The sequence below is a fragment of the Dermacentor albipictus genome, chromosome 2, assembly GCF_038994185.2.
Source record: "Dermacentor albipictus isolate Rhodes 1998 colony chromosome 2, USDA_Dalb.pri_finalv2, whole genome shotgun sequence".
In the NCBI taxonomy this organism is placed as follows: domain Eukaryota; kingdom Metazoa; phylum Arthropoda; class Arachnida; order Ixodida; family Ixodidae; genus Dermacentor; species Dermacentor albipictus.
The window spans coordinates 114,364,793-114,381,385 of record NC_091822.1 but is presented as its reverse complement, the minus strand read 5'-3'; the positions used below and the strand labels follow the sequence as shown (position 1 = coordinate 114,381,385).

The following is a 16,593-nucleotide window of genomic DNA, read 5'->3' as shown; positions in this document are numbered from 1 at the left end:
ACTTCCTCATAAACCTTACCTTCAGCATTCTCGATGCAGTTATCACCATTTTTCTAAATTTTCTACAACACTAGGGCGTGCAGCTGGTTCAAAATCATGCGCCCCCAGCGAATACTGCGGTCCCTCCGCGGGAGCCAAGGATAAAGAGGGTGTCGTGTGTAAAGAGCGCAGCTGGCGCACGAGGAGAATTGAGGATGAGATCGCTGCGCAGAGGAGAATTATCAAGGAGTCTAACCTCCGTATGCAGCAATGCAACTTAAGTCGAAGCCCATGCTTGACTTGATTTAGATGACGCCTGGCGTTAACGTGCCCAAAGACGCTCACTGCGTTTCCGTCAGCGCGTTCCCGATAAGCGTCACTCAAGTTAAGTCAAGCACGGGCTTCAACTTAAGTTGCATTTCTGAATACGGGGGTAAGAGTGAGCAAGAAACTACCGCAATCTGCAATAAAGTATGAGAATTAGCTTAGGCACGGCAAAAGTGCGGGTAAAGTCACGGCCATAGTTAAGATTCGGCCAATGGGTTTCGGCCGCATCGTACTCTCAAATCCTAAGTTGTCCGCCCCATCAATACCACAACCGCCGCGTCGCGCTCTCCGTTGTGACAAATGCAGCGAGCGATTACCGATGATACTATTTCTGAGGTGGTGTCAGAGTCTTTCGTTTTTCTATACTACAAAGCGTCCAATGTAGAGATGGGTGACATGTCTCTAAAACGATGCTCCGCCGGAACTGATCGCTCGAGAATGTCGTCCCCGATTACAACTTCCCCTTTTTTTCTCTGCATCATTGTCGCTCATAGCATTTATTGTCATCCCAAGAAAGTGTTGCAAGCATACCTTCCATAGGTAAGTGACTGCGCTCGCGAAATGTTGCCTGTGCAGATTCATCAAGTGCAGTTTATATGCATTGTGCGCATTGGCGGGTCCGCCTCTCGCTTCCCTTCTGCGGGGCGGTGCAAGGTTGTACCCTGAAAGTTAGGACAGCAAAGATGTTTTCTGCTTTCCTTAGCGTATTGTTCTGTCAAGTACAGCTATCGTTCGTGTTAAAATACTTGTTCGAGGGCCCAACGGCCACGTATCGCATCCGCATTCTTGCAGCTGCTCAAATTACGTGAGCAACGCGTGCGTTTAGTACGCATTGCATACGAGAGATATACCCATCAACTTCCAGATGTCGAGCGAGTCACGCGCCTCTACAACATTTCTTGGTATGGTGTGCCTGACCGCCTTGACGCAACTGAGAGATACGCAGTCACGCACTGTTCTAGGACATTCGCCATATCCGCACCCTTAACGCTCACCGCCATGTGCAAGCGTCGTCTGTTTAGGCACTATTTAGAGGCAGTTAATATAAAGTAAGACAACTACCAGCCCCAGGGATTCGCCAAGATTACTAGCATAGTATACGCCATACGTTACAGACAATTTAGCCGAAATCAGCTTTCGCCGCAGTTGGCCTGAAACGCTTTTTATCGAAGCCGAAAAATGCCATTTCACCTTAAAACACACTATTTCAGAAATACCTTGCAGGAAAACTAACTTCGATGCGCTCAGCATAAGCGCATCGCAGTCAAATGTAGCCTTTGATCGCCTTCGCCGTGACCCCAGTCCTTATTCAATGCCGTGAAGTGCGAAGGCTACGGCGGCAAGGCTCCGCCTGTTGGACGTCACCGTGGCGTTATTTCGCCATTGCGTCTGGGTGTTGGCATAGGCGCCGCTACATAAAATTTTGACGCGCCGAAGTCTGAGGCAATACCTCAGGGTACGGCTCATCCATTTTCTGTCTTACAGTGCACTAGATAGCTGCACGCGGCTGTTCTCGCACCTAGTGACACGAGCAGAACATTTACTTTCGAACTTATTTCAATTCAAATCACACAATTTCTGAGGCCCGCACAAACGTGATCTTCGCGTTTGCGCATGCGAGTTCGTCGGCACACTGAATAAGTAATTGAGCACTCCTAGATTGCATACCGGTTTTCCCTCTATACATACTATTGCACGGCGGAACACAGAGTCGTGAAAATTGCGACCAAAAAAAAAGTTAATTGGACGCCCAAAGAATAGTAAGAACTAGGCTGGTATAAAATATGAAAGAAAGCTCATTAGCATTACTTCTTGCGCATTCTGGCTTCCTTTAGCGATGATAGAGAGAATACTCATGATCTCAAAATGGTCATTGTGTCTCCCTCGCCTTCAGTTAAAGCCAGTTTATAACTTGTTTTTGAAGCCAACTACAAGGTATAAAAGCGGGCTTGGCCGCGAGTCGAATCAGAAGCTTCTGCTCCTCCGACGGATTAGGAACACCACAATGGTGAGCCACCGGTGGCCTCTTCACTCTCACGAGTCGATGTTACGCCGACATTTCTGAATGCGTTGCTTCAAAAAGTACAACTTTCTTAGGGGTAGGGTTACCACCAATCCATAGGTTTACTCATGATGCTGTGCTTTAAACAATGAACTTATACCCGCTGGTATTAATTGGGCAAAAATTATGAAGCACACCACTATCTTCAGCGATTTATTTTGGCTGAAAGCGAAAGTATTACGCACCTAAACGATGTTTCGCTCTATGACCAGCAGAAGCCGTTTCGCTGTTCAGTAGCTCGCGCCTGAGCTACCTGCAGAGAGAAGATCTGACAGCATTCCCTAGAGTAAGTTGTAGTGAATCTGCACAAAGAACTTGAAGTAACAAATTATTCCTGTTCATGGAAGAAGTAAATTAGAAACCCATGCTCACCGACGAAATTTGCATCAATATTGCTCCTAGAGCCGGCATGTCCTTTACTTCCCCGCCGCGGTGGCTTAGCGGCTATGGTGTTGCGCCGCTACAGAGGATCGAGGTGGCAGAATAAAACCCCGGCTGCGTCGGATGCATTTCGCTGGGGGCGAAATCCAATACCACCCTTGGTACTTTACATTAAGGGCACAATAATGATCTCCTGGAGGTCAAAATTAATCTGAAGTCCCAAACTACGGTGTACCCCAGAATTTATTTCAAATCTCCTTTACCTCTGCAGCTGCGTGCCTGCATCGTCCTCGCCCTGGCCACCAGCGCCTTCGCTGGCCACCTTGGTCACGTTGCCGGTGGCTACACCCTTGCCAGCAACCTCGGCTACGGCCTTGGCTATGGTAGCCTCGGCTATTCCGGTCTCGGATACGGTGGCCTTGGTCTCTCTCATTACGGCCTGTCCCACGGAGTTGGCTACTCCGGCCTTACCGGCTACGGTGCTGGCTTCGGATACGGATACGCCCCCGCTGCCAGCTACGCCGTCGCTGCTCCAGCTGTTACCCGCACCGTCTCAACCTACCACGCTGCTCCAGCTGTGACCGCTGTCCATGCCGCTCCAGCTGTGACCGCTGTCCACGCCGCTCCAGCTGTCACCTACGCTGCTGCCCCAGCTGTCACCAGGGTGGTCCAGTCTGCTCCAGCTGTCACCTACGCTGCCGCCCCAGCTGTCACCAGGGTTGTTCAGTCCGCTCCAGCTGTCACCTACGCTGCCGCCCCAGCTGTCACCAGGGTGGTCCAGTCCGCTCCAGTTGTCCAGACCTACGCCGCCGCCCCAGCTGTGACCAGGGTGGTCCAGTCCACTCCAGTTGTCCAGACCTACGCTGCTCCAGCTGTCACCAAGGTTGTCCACTCCGCTCCAGTGGTCGCCAGCTACGCCGCTGCCCCAGCCGTGACTGCTGTCCACGCTGCCCCAGCTGTTGCCACCGTCGCCCATGCTGCCCCAGCCGTCGCCACCTACGGAGTTGCCCACGTTGCCCACGCTGCCCCAGCCGTCGCCACCTACGGCGTTTCCCACGTTGCCCACGCTGCCCCAGCCGTTGCTACCTACGGTGTTGCTCACGCTGCCCCTGCCTACTACGGCTACGGTGTTGGCTCCCTCGGCTACGGTGCCGGCAGCTACGGTTACGGCCACGGTCTCCTCGGCTACGGCCTGAACTACGGCTACGGCCTTGGCTCTCCTCTCAGCTACTCCACCCTCCTCCGCAAGAAGAAGTGTAAGTTCCGCTGTATTGTCTGTAGCTAAAAATTCTATCTGTTATCGATCTGTTCTAGATGAGCGCAGCGCTAACCTGTATTTTCTGTTCTCGTTCCAGAAATCCTCTTTCTTTTGACACTTGGACCAGACAGAAAACACTCAGTCAAGGACAACCAGATTTTGTGGTTTCGATGATGTATAATCATTGTTATGGCAGAATAAACTGTTTGTCTGATATTTTTCTTTCTTTACTGGTGTACCACATGCGAAGAGATAATCGTATTGTTAAAGAAATTATGGAGGTTCCCCATACCCTAGGAACAGGTTTACGTTAATACTGAATTCCAATGGCAGATTCGAAGTGACCGACGAACTCTGCGGCGCAGAATTCCTCTTCGGCGGCTAGTGATAGAAAATCTGCGACTGAAACACAGGCACTCACGCCACAGCAATTGGCAGGGGGCGCTAGGCACATCCGCTACCTCAAGCACCCATTATTCCTCTCGTTCTGTGGTCGTTGTCCGCATTATCGGCTTGAACTCGCGCCCGCGTTGTGTTGAGAAGGTTCTTGCTGCTTTTTAGCCTTCTGCACTGTAATGGAAGTCGCACCGAATGCAAGTCTGCTTCTCTCGTTCACCGTGCACGTGCGTCAGAAACGTCGGAGAAACAGTGAAGCCTGCATTTAATTTCGCTAGAATAGCAGCTTGGGCTTGGTGGTTTTCCATCCTGCTGTTAACAGCGCAAAATGTAGTTAAGAGTTGAGACAAGAAGGCATCACAAGCGCTTGTGGTGTCTTCTTGTCTCAACTGTACTCTACATTTTGCGCTGTTAACAGAAGGCTGCATTTAATGTGGTGGCAACTCATCGAGACAGCCTGAAGGGTCATCGCAACGTACCACAATCAATAGTAATCATAACAATAGTCGTCGCAATCAATAGTAAAGGCTGTTAAAAGTCACACTTACGAAAAGGAGCCGCTGTTACCTCCTCATCCTAATACTGGCGAATAAAGTCGTCGACAAAACGCGCAACTTTCTGATCTGATTGTAATCGATTATCTGTGTTACCTGAGTTATATAGATATCGCCTTTACTTTCTGTGTTTTGTTTGTTTGCTTCACATATCAATCATGCTGGTCCGCAAATAAAATTTAGTTGGAAGTTAGCCCTCTATGCACTTTCCGCCCTTTTTCTTACATTCGCGCGCTACGCCATACCGCTGTTATAAGGAATATCGAAGTGGAAAAGAGTGTATATGTGTGAAAGTTGGAAAGCCAGTCACGTGGCAAAGGCATATGGCATGAGAGAGCTCGGAAGAGCCGGCAGGTGTGTATTGCACCATTTTTGTAGCTGCACCAATTTTTTTTTATTTCCTTTGTCAGTTGGCGCAATTCTCACCCTTGATCTCAATTGCTCAATGAGGTGAGCATTGCCTCTAGAAGAAATCAGAATATTTAATAGAAAAATTAAGACAATTACGTCAAATAACTTTTTCTAGATATTAATTTAGGACAAATATTTAAATTTTCCAATTTCAACTAGCAAGCACGCAAGGCATACTTTCTACGCATCGACGGCGCTGCAATCTCGGAGGCCTCGTGTAACGCAAGCCAAGCCACCGCGACGGAGTTCGTTGGCTTCCTTACTTACGCAGCGGATGGAGTCTGATGACAACGGCGGGTCAGCCAGAATCAGCTGCGTATGTGACGCATCGTGATGTGTGGCCAGTGCTGCTCCAGCGCGATGGGCTTTCTTCGCGTCTAAGCGCTCAAGCTGAACTGCTATCCCGACATAGGAACAGATGGCAGCTAACGCAAAGAAAGTCACGTCAGTGTGCATAGTCGTGTGTTGCGTGTGCGTACGATAGTTTTATTATGTATATTATGTTTCATTACAATTTAGTCGCATAGGCAGTACCATGGGCCGGAAACGCGTCTCCTTGTATGCATGTTTATTGTTCGGCACACCGTTGAGCGCATTGCAGTAAATGGCAATAATGGATCGCGCGAAATAATGAACGTGACGAAGTTTTTTTTTCTTCCCCTCTTCCACTTCATCTTAAGAGGAAGCGTTAGCTCGGGTGCTCCTATCTAAATGCACGTAAAAGGAGAATTTGTTTCCCTTGGGAACCACTGCGCCAAATTTTACGAGGTTTATTGCATATAAAAGACAAATTTAAAATACAGTGTTTGCTGATTCTGAATGCTTGAGTTAGGTCGTGAAACTTTTATTAAAAGTTGTCAAAAAAAGGATAGTTTCTGAAAAACAAAACTATCAAGTTTACAACTCTGTAACTCAACAACGAAAAACGATGATACAATTCTTTGAATTGCATTTAATATGCATTTAATGAGGACAACATTGGTATTTTAAACATGAATATCACAAAATTTATTTATATGGAAATGCAGTTTTTGCAGAACCCTTGTAAACAACGTAACAAATTCACGTAAGATGTAAAAGGACGTATCGAATTTGTTCGCTTTGAATAGTATAATGGATGCTTTTTACAAAACCGCGATATCTGGTGTCTATACAGAGCTATGAACTTGTAGACTTCGTGCTTCTATTTTTTTTTTTCAAACTGTCGAATATTAGAAAACCTTTTTAACAAAACGCAAGCCCTAAATCGAAATTCCGCTCCCAACAGTCACTAGAATTTAACCTTCTCTCTCGAATGCAAGACATTTCATTAACATCTCAGAAAAACATTTTTGTTTTTTACATGCATTTGAACAGCCCGCGACAGAGTTGGACCCGAGATAAAGCTTCCTCTTAAGAAGGTATTTCTTTTCTTTTTTTTTTTCATGCGGCTGCGGGGCCTGCTCATGCACCAACTTGCAGCTGTTTCCCACAGAAGCGAAATCCCCGTGACCCACGTTCACGGGTCACTGCGCTATGATCGCACTACCATGATACCCAAACTTCACTTCACAGGATGCAGAAATCATCCACGATGATTATGTAAGAGAAAAGCTCTGTTATTCCACTGAGTCGTCCATGCATCCCTGAAATGTAAGGAATATAAAAGCAAGACAATTAGGACATATTGCTTGAGGTGTTAATGATTTTTTTACATTACATGCATGAATTTGCACATGCGACCCGATACGTGTGCATACTTCCATGTTGACCTGCAACACGTCCACGCTGCCGGGCTGAAAACGCATCATCGGCTCCGCCAAGGCTACTACTGACATTGGGTGTACATGTTGTCCGCAAATATATTTGGTCCTGTCCCGCACGTCAACAGTGGAGAACGTTTCACAATAAACCCGCTCAGATGAAGCCTTTACCATGTCCTGTCCCCTTTTGAACGCACTGATTCCGACCTTTACGGACTGGTTCCATGCTATGTTGCTGGAAATCGCTGGATTGTCGCAGTTGAAAATCTGGCGCGTTACGCAGAAACGGCTTTACACTCTGCGGCTGATGCTCGTGACGTCACTTCCTTCATATAACGTCATTTGATTCTCCGTCATGGTGCATCACGGAAGCTACTGAGCGATGGAGGCCGCGTGTTTCAGTCCAACGTCATAAAAGAGCCCACCCGCTCTTGCAGTATGCACTGCACATCTGCTGTCTAATACGCTCGAATCAATGGCTCCGGGACCATTTCAACCGCACGCTTGGAGACATGCTCGGGTTGCTAATTGATTCTGACCATTCCAACTAACACGTCATCCCCCCTTTGTTACTTGTGCATATAACAGCGCGACACAGTTCACCAGAGTATTTTCAGCGTTTTTTTGTTCAAACAACCCTGAATCATCCTCCCCGCTTTACGCATTTTAACAGTACCGTGAAGATGCCTCCGAATTCAGTCCGATTTCCGACGACACACAGCATCTAGAAAAGTGTCGGCAGCTGGCCTGCTCGTTCATTTCCGACACCCAAGATTGCCGCGTACGAGAGTCCTCCAGAAAGATCGCCGCGACAACAACCATCATGTAGAGAGTTTTGTCATTGAATCCCCCGTCTTGCCCGCACTAGAATTCTACTACCCTTGCTTTACTCCCAAGTTTCCTGCCAAGTATGGCAAGCCATACCGCATCGTCGAGGAGCGGTCTCTCGTCATTTATGGCATTGATCGGTCAACACATCCTTGGGCAAGCGCCGTCCCAGTCAGCACACGGTCCACGTTAGCTGCCTAAAGCCGCATGACGGAACTCTCATTCTCGCATCGCCTTCAGTGGCCAGGATGGCTCCCCTTCACCGCTGGGGTTATTGTAATGAAGAAGAACAGGGAGCATGTATTGGGCACGATCAGTTTCATGTGACGAAATGTTTAATATGAGCGCCGACTGCTTGCTCAAAAATTAATTGCGCTTTACCAATTTTATATTTCAGTCACAGCTCGTCATAAGAAAATGGTGCATAACAAAATACCGCGTATAAGGAAACAAGTGATATTTCCAAAAATATCCCATGGTGATTAAGTATTTAAGAACGCCTTTTACCCAAAGTAGAAGTGCCCTGCCAATGAATAGTAAGAACGAAGTTTGTTTCCGTTACCAAAAAAATACCCGCCTTTTCACGCTAAATATATCGTCTTCAGCGGGCTTCTCCACCCATTCGGTGCAGCCGTTTGGAACTCCTGCGATCGGCGCCCAAAAAGCCGCCGAGCAACTCCCGTCCTTCTGACCAATGCGCGTAAATGAGCGTGAGCAGTAGATCATTATCGACGTCGCACTTTTCTCTTTCACGGCGACGCTGCGGAAGCGGGTGCCACTAGACATGGCCTCCAAGATCGCAAGAACGACTAGCTAATGGACCTGCTAACCCAGCCTGCAGGACGCCCCACATTGAGAAAGAGAAATGCCAAGGTGTTATGAGGAGAATCTCGAACTGATGCTGATTTCGTTCCTGTATTCGTTTCGGTGCAGACAAAACGAAACAGTTCCGGTTCGTTTCCAAACCGAAAAAATAACAGTTCATACCGGTTGCAATAAGTACAGATTCCTGTCCATACCAGAAGAATAATTACTTGAAAACACAATAAAGCGATTTTGCATGAAAACCACGAAGGGATGAGCTGTAGAAGCAAAAAGAAAAAACTCCGCTCAGCGCAGCAGGCATAACGCGTATCACGTAGCGTTCAAAACACGCGCTCCTAGAACCGAAACCAGAAGTGTGGTTCGGGTATTAACGGCTTGGTGCGCTACAGGTCAATTCGACCGCTGAGCTCTATGGGGGTGTCCACTCTTGTATTTCTTTATGAGGGGACATTCGGCGAAAACTGGTAACCGGAAATACGTCACGCAAATGTTAGTGTGGACCGTTGGTTGCCGTGAGCATCGGGGGTGTAAGCCCCGCCATGGGCGGCTGCAAAACAAACCCCAAAACTACGGCGCGGGCCTTCAGAACAGGGGGCATGCGTCTCGACGAGATTGTTCGGCACACTTGAGTAATGGCTGTCAGCGGTTGACACAGAGCGGGGCCTTGCAGGCAAGCAAAGTAACCACGCTGCCGGCACCCATGGCTGCCGCAGAGTTCGGGGAGCGGAGAGGACCACCAGCGCCACAGTTGCGGTCGTGCATCACAGTGAAAAGGGAGCTTCGGAGCCCCGTCGCGTTGCGCTTCCCCGGAATCCCCGCAGGCGTTTTCCTTGCGCGCGGCCGGCTGGCGGGTGTGAACTCATTCACAGCTTGAGGTTCCCCGAATGGGCGTCAAACGCCCTCATAGACGTGCGCGTCTCACTTCCGCGGTGCTCTGCTCGGTGACCTTGGAGTATGCGGGGTCCGGGTCTGGACGCGGGCAGCGGGGATCGCGTGGCGTCAACCGGACGCGCGCGCTTCATTACTTTTTATCGGTTTGCACCGCGCGCTCACCGGCATGTGGATTCTTAGAACCACACACGATCCTATGGCTTTGTCTCCGTTCCGAGGCGCCGAAACAACGTTTTCTTCGACTTACGGCCCGGACACGGGGCCGACCTTGGCGGGTGGGCAAGTTTGGCTTGCAAAAAAGTGCTTGTTTATGGCGCCGCATGGCCTTCGGCTTCTTGGAATCTGGTCGCGTCGCGCACATGTTCGAGCACTGACAACACGGTCCCGATGTTTCCTAGCTTTTAGGTTTTGCGAATGTGTTTTTTTTTTGGTCCGCGCTTGTTACGCCAGCTCGCGTGCCGCTTCTCGGAACTTGCGACGTGTACAGCTGGCGTCACCCTCACCCATATGTTGTTATATATTCTGTACTTTGGGTGAGGATTGTACACAGTGAACTGTACTAAAAAAACAATGTTTTTTGATTGATCATTGTTCGACTGGCCAATCACGCACGCAAGTTCTGCTGAACGCAGTGATTGGTGAACAGATTGTCCAGTTGGGAGGCAACCCGGCGGTAATTCGCCAGCAATGATTTTGGGTGGAGCCTTGCGTCTAGAAAACGGGGCCGCAGCGCCCCGATTGGGGGTTCTGGACCTGGCTTCGGTGCTAAGCACCATCGGCTCTGCCGAAATAGGGTCGCCCTATGTGGTCCAAACCAGTGTAACTATTTGCAACCGATGTACTGTTGAAATTATGCAATCTTGTGACGGAACTTTGTCATTTTATCTGTAAATAGAAGTTGTTCGTTCGTTACTGCAGCATCTTTACCCGCCGTGTTTGCTCAGTGGCTATGGTGTTAGGCTGCTGAGCACGAGGTCGCGGGATCAAATCCCGCCCACGGCGGCCGCATTTTGATGGGGGCGAAATGCGAAAACACACGTGTACTTAGATTTAGGGGCACGTTAAAGAACCCCAGGTGGTCAAAATCTGCGAAGTCCTCCACTACGGCGGGCCTCATAATCAGAAAGTGGTTTTGGCACGTAAAACCCCTTAATTCTTAACTGCAGCATCTTTGTCCTTCGAACCTAAGTCACCCATAGAGCCACCTGTGCAGACCGTCTCTGATGGTGCGTCCAGGACGGCGACGGTGGGGGTGAACTTCAACGAATCAATCAATCGACCGTGGCACCAAAATCTTACTAGGGGGGGGGGGGGGCGGGAATGAAATGAAGTGAACATTTTTTGAAATACTTCCCGGCAAAACTAAAAATATCTGCGTGGTAGTTGGGCTATATTAGCGACTTACTTTTCTCGCGTTATCTAGCGATAGGCCATTGACTCGCCAGATGCATGCGTCAGGCATGACGCTGAAGGTAATAATGCCCCAAACACTGGCACGCGTCGGAAAGCTTCGGCATGGGCGACAAGCGAACGCTTCGCTTCGCGTTGGTCGGAGGAAGAGGGCACGCAACCACTGGACACAAGCTCTGACGCTCGCCGAAGCTCGCTCCTCGGCTGCGGGGCACTGTTGCTGCACTATTTTGTCTCCATCTATTATAGTCGAGCCTAAAACAGCATGCTGTAAACTAAGCTTGAAACAATAAGTCAGTGATCTGTATGCTCTTCCGGATATGAAACACGCGTTTGAATATTGAATGTACGGCTGCCGCAACAGTTTATTTTTGTTCTTGAAGTAACATCGTCATCATCATCAGCCTGGTTACGCCCACGGCAGGGCAAAGGCCTCTCCCATATTTCTCCAACAACCCCGGTCATGTACTAATCGTGGCCATGCCGTCCCTGCAAACTTCTTAATCTCATCCGCCCACCTAACTTTCTGCCGCCCCCTGATACGCTTCCCTTCCCTTGGTATCCAGTCCGAAACCCTTAATGACCATCGGTTATCTTCCCTCCTCATTACATGTCCTGCCCATGCCCATTTCTTTTTCTTGATTTCAACTAAGATGTCATTAACTCGCGTTTGTTCCCTCGCCCAATCTGCTCTTTTCTTATCCCTTAACGTTACACCTATCATTCTTCTTTCCATAGCTCGTTGCTTCGTCCTCAATTTGAGTAGAACTCTTTTCGTAAGCCTCCAGGTTTCTGCCCCGTAGGTGAGTACTGGTAAGACACAGCTATTATATACTTTTTTCTTGAGGGACAATGGCAGCCTGCTGTTCATGATCTGAGAATGCCTGCCAAACGCACCCCAGCCCATTCTTATTCTTCTGATTATTTCCGTCTTATGATCCGGATCCGCCGTCGCTACCTGCCCCAAGTAGATGTATTCCCTTACGACTTCCAGTGCCTCGCCGCCTATTGTAAATTGCTGTTCTCTTCCGAGACTGTTAAACATTACTTCAGTTTTCTGCAGAATAATTTTTAGACCCACTCTTCTGCTTTGCCTCTCGAGGTGAGTGAGCATGCATTACAATTGGTCCCCTGAGTTACTGAGCAAGGCAATATCATCAGCGAATCGCAAGTTACTAAGGTATTCTCCATTAACTTTTATACCCAATTCTTCCCAATCTAGGTCTCTGAATACCTCCTGTAAACATGCTGTGAATAGCATTGGAGAGATCGTATCTCCCTGCCTGACGCCTTTCTTTATTGGGATTTTGTTGCTTCCTTTATGGAGGACTACGTTGCCTGTGGAGCCGCCATAGATATTTTTCAGTATTTTTACATACGGCTCGTCTACACCCTGATTCCGTAATGCCTCCATGACTGCTGAGGTTTCGACAGAATCAAACGCTTTCTCGTAATCAATGAAAACTATATATAAGGGTTGGTTATATTCCGCACATTTCTCTATCACCTGATTGATAGTGTGAATATGATCTATTGTTGAGTAGCCTTTACGGCATCCTGCCTGGTCCTTTGCTTGACAGAAGTCTAAGGTGTTCCTGATCCTATTTGCGATTACCTCAGTAAATAGTTTGTAGGCAATGGACAGTAAGCTGATCGGTCTATAATTTATAGGAATTGGCAACAAACGGATGTATGCGTTAAGAGCCAAAGCCGGCAATATCATTACTAATATGGATGAGATAGTTCAAGTGGCTGAGGAGTTCTATAGAGATTTATACAGTACCAGTGGCACCCACGACGATAATGGAAGGGAAAATAGTCTAGAGGAATTCGAAATCCCAAAGGTAACGCCGGAAGAAGTAAAGAAAGCCTTGGGACATATGCAAAGGGGGAAGACAACTGGGGAGGATCAGGTAACAGCAGACTTATTGAAGGATGGTGGACAGATTGTTCTAGAGATACTGGCCACGCTGTATACGCAATGCCTCATGACCTCGAGCGTACCGGAATCTTCGAAGAACGCTAACATAATCCTAATTCATAAGAAAGGAGACGCCAAAGACTTGAAGTAACATAGTGCACAACATATCGACATCAGCGCTCGCGCGTCGCCTGCCTGCAAGGTCGATTTGCAAACACCTGCACGACGATGCCATATCATATCAAGAACTTTTGTACCATTTTATTTCTTTGTAGTTCATTGCGCAGCCAACCATGTAAGAATTAGGCGTGCAAAGCATCATTGAAAAAATCTGTGTTGGAAATATTGTCACGTAGTAGAGACGGTGAAAAATGATACAGGCTCACGCAACGGTAGCGGCGAGCAATGTCGGCAATCGTCGAAAATCTCATCTGTGGTCCAAGCGCGTCGGTTTGCTGACATCAGTGGTCGAAAGTTCCAGTGCATTCGCTGGTGCCCACACGCCTTCCAGAAACTACCACAAAAATCTTGTCGCTTATGCAATCAGATTACGCAAGGTTTGTCGACAAGAGACAACCGACAGAATTATCGACAACGTTCGCGAAACTTCTGATACGTCCAGGCGAATCGTGCACCGAGCGATAACATTCAACGTTTTTTTTACCCGGTGAAATACAGTCAGCGGATACAGATAAAGTATCCGTGTCAATATAATTATGCTTCTTGGTGCATGAAAGAAACGGGAAAAAGTGATTACTGAGAAAATCAGCAAAAAAGATTTGAAGCACTTGTAGCACTCTCAAAAAGAAGAAAGGAATCTCGAATAGCTAAGATTTACGTAATTCGTAGCTTGTCTGCTCCCGATTCTTGATTCTGTCAAATCTAGCCCATGGAGCACCTCATTCATTATTCTAGGTTGTTTTGATATATCAACGACGCATCACGAGGCCTTCACATTGAATGCATTGCTAGAAAGCATTTTCACAGTATGAATGCCATGCTTCATTGTAACTGGCTTCAACATGCCAAGTTTCTCTTTCTGGACATTAATGAAATCACATACCGTGAGATAATACAAGCTTGAGAATAGTAGGGATTGAATAAGGGTCTTTGGTTACCCTTTGCCAAGTCGTATTATTGAAGTGCTTATTCGAAGGCACGGGGGCAGCTTATTTGCATAATATAAGAAATGTATATTAAACAGGTTATTTGAACACGTTATACCAGTTTATCCTTTTCAGAGTGCTATGAATTTTTGACTGAGAAAGATATATTAAATTTGTTCTGTAAGGCACGCAATAATTGCTGTGTGATATTATTTTATTGCACAACACTTCATACAATAGCCAAACATTATTAAAACTCAGAAGAAATTAATGCACATGATCAGGCACATATCATATTGTTATTGCGCTTTCTTATAACATGCCCTTTTTTAATTGGACAAAAACCTACTGGACTGAAATACTACACTAGTACATGGTTAAAAAGCACTATTTTATACTACGATAATAATCGATCATTCAAATGTTTAATACAGCGCCAAGGAACAGCTAGAGAGCCTTCATACTGGTGCACTTAACGAGTAATATGTGAGACAAAATGTACAGAAACATGAATGTAGTAGACAAGAAAAATGCAAGATACAGAAACAAATAGGGAAAAAAGGAAACGAGGAAGATAAAAGGTAGTTAATGATACATGATTATCTACAGATACACAAAACACAGGAAATGAACTCTGAAGTATGTCAATACAGGCACAGTTCTTATTATGCGTTTTGGAGTCAAATCTTATATAGCAAAATCTTGCAACAAGGCCAGGCAACGAATGTGAAAATCTGCGTGGTATGCTGTTGTGGCACGAACGAATGCATATGATCAAGAAGCTTTAGAGAACGTATAATGTCGTGGACCACCCTATAATGGAACAAAACGTGTGATTAAGTGTCTTGGATCTGCAGGTGCGAGTTGAGGTATATTTGAGAAGGCTCAACTGTCGTCTGCAGAATGGCAAAAGTGGTGCTTGAAGACTGATATCAATTTATTCTGGACGCGTTCAATGAGGTCAGAATTAGATTTGCATGTTGCACCCCCTCCTGCAGAGGCATACTATAGTAATGGGAGGCACACAGCAGAATTTCAGAAACACAACAGGTGAGTGGAAATCATGCAATATACGGCATGCAATTCAAAGAGCGTGAAGGACATCTTGTGTATTTATCTGTGTGAAGAGAAGCTTAGCACTTTGTCGAAGTACACACCAAGATCTTTCATTTTATCGATGCTAAGGAGTGGAGCATCCCCTTGGGTGTATGAAAATTTCCCATGGTATGTTTTCCGCATATAACTTACTGCCCAGTATTGGAAGCATTTAAGAGCACCCATTGTTTCTGCACCAGTTCTAGAGTAAAAAAATGTCTTTCTGAAAGTCGATACAGTTGACAGTCTCAAATAGCTTGAAGTCCTCGCACACAAAGCCGTGCTGTTCATTTATTAAAATGCTCTTAGCGCTAACAGAAAGCATGGAATCCAATACCCATTCAAACACTTTTGTCCAACTACAGAGGATAAATATGGAACGGCAGTTAGCAACTACACATCTAGCACTCGATTTGTGCACGGGCAATGTCCGTGCTACCTTCCGAATGCTAGAAAACGTACTATACTTTGTGGGGTCTTAGAGTCTCACAGGAGTACAGGCCCCCGAGGGTTCGAGCTTTGAGAGGCACAGGGCCGCGTCAGCCGTCAGCCTCTAGCGCCGCTGCGCGCGAGCTCAGGCCACAAGGGGCTACCGAACGATGCAAACAAGAACACAGTATTGCCCTAAGTTGACGGAAACCGTTTATTGTATCCGGCGGCACCTCCCACTACACGAAAGTCCGGCTTCGGGCCAAAGGGGTCCCGCCCAAGGGGTCCCGCCCAATCAAAGGGGTCCCGCCCAAGGATGGAAAATACAGTCAGGGGCGCCTGTAGCACGTCGCTGCGAGAGCACAGGCTCAAGCTGGGACACGCCACTAGGAAAAGTCATGCGGCTATGCTACTTGCTCTCGCGATAACCAATGGGCCAACTCGCGAGAGCTCGGGCAATCTCCTTCGGCATGGGCCTCCGATAAGTGCGGCTCGGCGTGGTACGACTTAGCGCGAGCTCTAGGCACCCGTTCTTCGGCTTAACGTCGGGATAGGATCAACACGAGGTACGCACTCCCCGAATGGGCAAAGGCACCATGCGTGAACTCAGTCCTAGTTACAAAGGTGTAGGCTGACGAGAGGAAGCACGTACGTTCCGGCTGCCGTCGCAAGGAGCAAGAGGGCACGCTACCGTCACGACAGTAGCCACCAGGGGCCGCTTTGTGACGTCACTAACTCCACCCTCACGGCGAGCCATCGCGAGTGGAGCGCCACCGGTGACAACTGGCTCGGAACGAGGAGAAAGCGTGGCGTATGGTTTGCAAACCAAGGATGAAATGCTCCCGTGCAATGGTACACCGAATTCCCCAAAAACCCCACAACTTCAGGGAACTATTGAAGATGCTTGCGAGAACAGGAAACAAGTATGCTTCCATACGTCTTAACCCTATCAGACGTCACTGTATCCCGGTGACTGAA

At 47.6% G+C, this 16,593-nt stretch overlaps 1 protein-coding gene across 1 annotated transcript; it reads left to right on the top strand.

Moving 5' to 3' along the window:
* Window positions 1-2,286: 2,286 nt before the first annotated feature.
* Window positions 2,287-4,223, top strand: LOC135910961 (cuticle protein 16.5-like). The gene is made up of 4 exons (XM_070533878.1): window positions 2,287-2,314; window positions 3,021-3,706; window positions 3,782-4,005; window positions 4,105-4,223. Coding segments are annotated over exons 1-4 (915 nt in total). The 5' UTR covers window positions 2,287-2,311; the 3' UTR covers window positions 4,107-4,223.
* Window positions 4,224-16,593: the final 12,370 nt, after the last annotated feature.